A 4,243-nucleotide genomic window follows, 5' to 3' on the forward strand; every position below is an offset into this window, starting at 1 on the left:
ACAATATTAAAATAAAAACAGATGCAAATTAAACATTTTATCTTAATTACGAAAGGCAATTAATTTAAATAAAAGGTATTCCTAGATTAAATATTGGGTGAAAAACATGCGTTAATGGGTTTTTACATTATTTAAAATCACAATGGTATTGTTACAGCAGTGGCACCAAGCGAGCAAAGATGCCGAAAGACACAGTTTCTACAGTTCACGGTCCTTTCCCACCACTGAACAACGTTATTCCTGACAACGCCTAGTACTATGAAATAAAATAAATGTATTTTCCCCTCGGAGTACCATTTGCCCATCGCATGTTTTCCCAGGTTAAAGCCTCCTGTTGTCTGTTCAGAGTCGCGTACAAATGAAATGCTTGAAATGCACAAAATCTCGCTACGATCTGATTTAAAATGTTCGTTGTAACAAAGAATACGACGCTAAAAGGTGGATGGGTACTTCAGCAGTCAGTTCTTCTCTCCGTCCGATTCTCTCCAAGGGCGGGGCGGCGCTCCATCAGTTTAATGTTGTCAGCACGTGGATAGTTGTGTCCCGGGCGGGCAGGGCGCGCGGTGTCTCGCTCGGGTGGAGAGTGCGCGAGGATGCTGAGAGAGACGCCCGTGAGAGGACGAACAGGTCGCACGGATGTAAGAGACGGTGATGGTTACTTCAAACTCACTACGGGATGGGTCTCTTCTTAAAAGCCGCAAACAAATGAGCCATAAGAGGAATTGCGCGGAAAAGAAAAAGACGCGAACGGGATTAAAATAATAATAACACAATGTAAGAAGAAACAGAGACGGACCTCCAAATAACTTATAGTGATACGCGCGTGGACGATTTATTGGACAGCAGACCTTTTTCTAAATCAGTATGCATAACTTAAGCTTTGCAAGTGAATCGGACTCTTACAAGGACATTGATTTTACATCCTCTGGGAATTCTACAAGTCGCTATTCCCCGGCCACCATTATAGGGCTCGCGGGGCTGGTGAGCTTCCTCATCTTGTTTACAATAGTGGGGAATGTGCTGGTCGTTATCGCCGTTTTAACGAGCAGAGCGCTCAAGCCACCACAAAACCTTTTTCTCGTGTCTCTGGCCAGTGCGGACATTCTGGTGGCCACCCTGATCATCCCTTTCTCTCTGGCCAATGAATTAATGGGCTACTGGTTTTTTGGGAAAGTTTGGTGTGATATATATCTAGCACTAGATGTTCTTTTCTGCACATCTTCTATTGTCCATCTCTGTGCCATAAGTCTGGACAGGTATTGGTCTGTAACAAAGGCGGTCGAGTATAACTTAAAGCGGACACCTCGCAGGGTAAAGGGCATGATTGTGGTGGTATGGTTGATCGCGGCTGTGATCTCCTTCCCACCGCTCATCTCCATGAACCGGAATAATGAGGGTGACAGGAGCGAACCACAATGCCAGCTTAATGATCACACGTGGTACATCCTGTACTCCAGCATCGGGTCATTCTTTGCCCCATGTGTCATCATGATCCTTGTTTACATCCGAATCTACCAGGTGGCTAAGACAAGAACCCGGAATATGTCGGAAAAGCGGCGTGATCCGGATGGAGGATCGGGAACGCCACGTCTGGAGAACGGTTTGAGTCGTGAGGACTCCAGGCAGGAAAACGGGCACTGTGCCTCGCCACCACCAGGGGAACGCAAACCAGGCGAGGATGACCCAGATGCCGAACTGGAGGACAGCAGCTCGTCTGATGAGAAGGCCAAACGGACACAAAACGATACGGTCCCCTCGAGAAAAGATCGCCGATCCAGCCGCAAGAACAGCTCCAGTTCCAAGCATTCCAGCCGGAAGTCCCGAGCCAGCAGCAAGTCCCTAGACTTATTTTCCTCCCATAGAAAAAGGAGGAACACCATTTCGAGAAAAAAAATTTCCCAGGCACGTGAGAAGCGGTTCACTTTTGTGCTGGCGGTGGTCATGGGGGTGTTTGTGGTCTGCTGGTTTCCGTTCTTCTTCAGCTACAGCCTGCATGGGATCTGCCGGGAGCCCTGCACCATCCATGAAACCCTTTTCAAGTTTTTCTTCTGGATCGGTTACTGCAACAGCTCCCTCAACCCCGTCATCTACACTATATTCAATCAGGACTTCCGGCGAGCTTTTCAGAAGATCCTGTGCAAGTCCTGGAAGAGGTCTTTTTAGAGAACACTGGCAGTATCCAGGGCCATTTACAGGTGATTGATAAAGAGGCATTTTCAAAAACACCACTGCCTCTCTCTCTTTGCATTGACAATCTGTACACAACAACACTGATATATTTTTCTTACTTTGTTGTGTAATGCTCTTCATGAGTCTGTGAGGACAACAAATGCTGGTCACATAGGTGGTTCCAAAAGCTAAAATGCTTAAAAACAAAAATACACCAGAACTGGGAAGCTCTGTACTGCATTAGAAGAAACAGACTCATCTTTATTATGGCTGCAGGCCCTCTGAAGTTATCAAGATATATTTTTATGATGAGTTTGCACATATGGCTTGTTTCATTGTGACTGAAGAGCTATGTGACATGAAAAGCTGTCTACTTATGGTGACAAAAAAAAAAAAAGATGAATTAGCAAAAAATGTGCTGTTTATTTCCAGCTGAGAGATATGAAACGGACATTGTTGGTTAGAGAGCATGAGAAGGTTGACACCATATGACAGATGGAAGAAGAGTGTTGCCCTGATGTGCTTGGGTATTGTCCTGACTGAGCTCTATTACAAACTGTTATAAATGTCCTTCAGTGAAATTAATCACTATACTGCTGCTCTCTATAACATGCCATAAAAAAAGTATACAGAAGAGGTACTTACTGAACTAGACAAGAAACACTGTAAGTGGTTTTCAGTGATGATGATAAATGATACATTTATTTATAAACAGGCTTAATTTATCAGATTATAAACTATTTAAGTTTTGTGGCTATGCTTGTACAGTGTATCCCATTTGTTCAAAATATCATAGTGATATAATGCAAAGTATGATATATAAGGCTGCTGTAAATTTTAAAGAGCATTTTTTTTTTCTTTTGTTGTTTTTGTATATTGCGAAACATCTGTCTTTATGGATGTTGGGCTTCTCTCCTTTTCTATTCCATATACTTGTGATATCTCCAAAATGACTGACAGGTCAATACAAGCACAGCTGATGATCAAACAAAAATGAACAAATAAATGTATTGTACTTCTCTTGGATTTGCATTTTACTGTGAGTCTGGGCTTAATTTTTTCTCTTCATGTCTCTGAATTGGTCTTATCATAATTAGAAAATGACTGTGATTAAATATTGTTTTGAGGCTTTGTCATTTTGCAGATACAATGCTCAGTTCAGCATATTGATGCTTCAGCATGACTCAGATGACTATGCAGTGCTACACAGTACTGTTAGTTAAGCAGATGGTTCTTAGAAGTAAAACACTGTTACTCTAAGAATACAGAAGACTTTGCAACAGTTAGTTGCAAAAAAAAAAAATCTAGATAAAATTTAAATTACTGGATAAGAAATGTAAATGTGAGAAATTGTAATATTTGATACTGTTACATATTCATAATAGTTTACAACCACTTACATTCTGTGGTCCTAAGTATTGAATTACCCCATGAGATTGCATGTCTGTAATAGATTAATTGAGAAACCATGATGGAGAAAAATTACATTTTAGATGTTGTATGCAGATGGTTTAGAGAAAATACATGAGGAAAAATATTAATTAATTTTTGTTTTATAAATATAAAGAGAGAGTGAGTGAGAGAGAGAGAGAGAGAGAGAGAGAGAGAGAGAGAGAGAGAGAGAGAGAGTATGGGGCTACTGTTTTCAGTTCATAGTGTCTCTGCTTGTAAAATTCAAATAGATTAGGAACAGCTGGTGACTTTCAGAGTAAAAGGGTTTGGGTTGTAAGTATTGTTTTAAACTAGGTTACGTGAACCCTTAGGGAAGATAACTTTAGTAGCATTGAGTGTACTTTTGAATTGTCATACTCAACTATTTTCTAACCCCATAAAGTGCCTCATCCCTATGTTTATGTTCAAAAGTTTTCAAATATTATGTTTACATTTTCAGTATAATAACGATGTTCTGAGAACATAATTCAATTCTAAAGTGAGAATCTGAGGCTGACTGAAACTGAAAAGGAAAAAAACTAAATTTACTTTCAGAGAGCTGGTTCGGAACTGAAGAGTATAAATTGACTTTCTATTCAAATCATTCAAAGATTCTTGTAAAAAAAAATGAACAAGGAATCTA

At 40.5% G+C, this 4,243-nt stretch overlaps 1 protein-coding gene across 1 annotated transcript; it reads left to right on the forward strand.

Moving 5' to 3' along the window:
* Positions 1-332: 332 nt before the first annotated feature.
* Positions 333-3,162, forward strand: LOC113075930 (alpha-2C adrenergic receptor-like). The gene has a single exon (XM_026248604.1). The coding sequence runs from the start codon at positions 865-867 to the stop codon at positions 2,161-2,163; it is 1,299 nt and encodes a 432-aa protein (XP_026104389.1). The 5' UTR covers positions 333-864; the 3' UTR covers positions 2,164-3,162.
* Positions 3,163-4,243: the final 1,081 nt, after the last annotated feature.

The sequence above is a fragment of the Carassius auratus genome, chromosome 1 (genome assembly GCF_003368295.1).
Source record: "Carassius auratus strain Wakin chromosome 1, ASM336829v1, whole genome shotgun sequence".
NCBI lineage: Eukaryota > Metazoa > Chordata > Actinopteri > Cypriniformes > Cyprinidae > Carassius > Carassius auratus.

What these genes read in the sequence shown, in the direction of transcription:
- LOC113075930 (XM_026248604.1), top strand. Translation starts at nt 865, where the DNA reads ATGCATAACTTAAGCTTTGCAAGTGAATCGGACTCTTACAAGGACATT.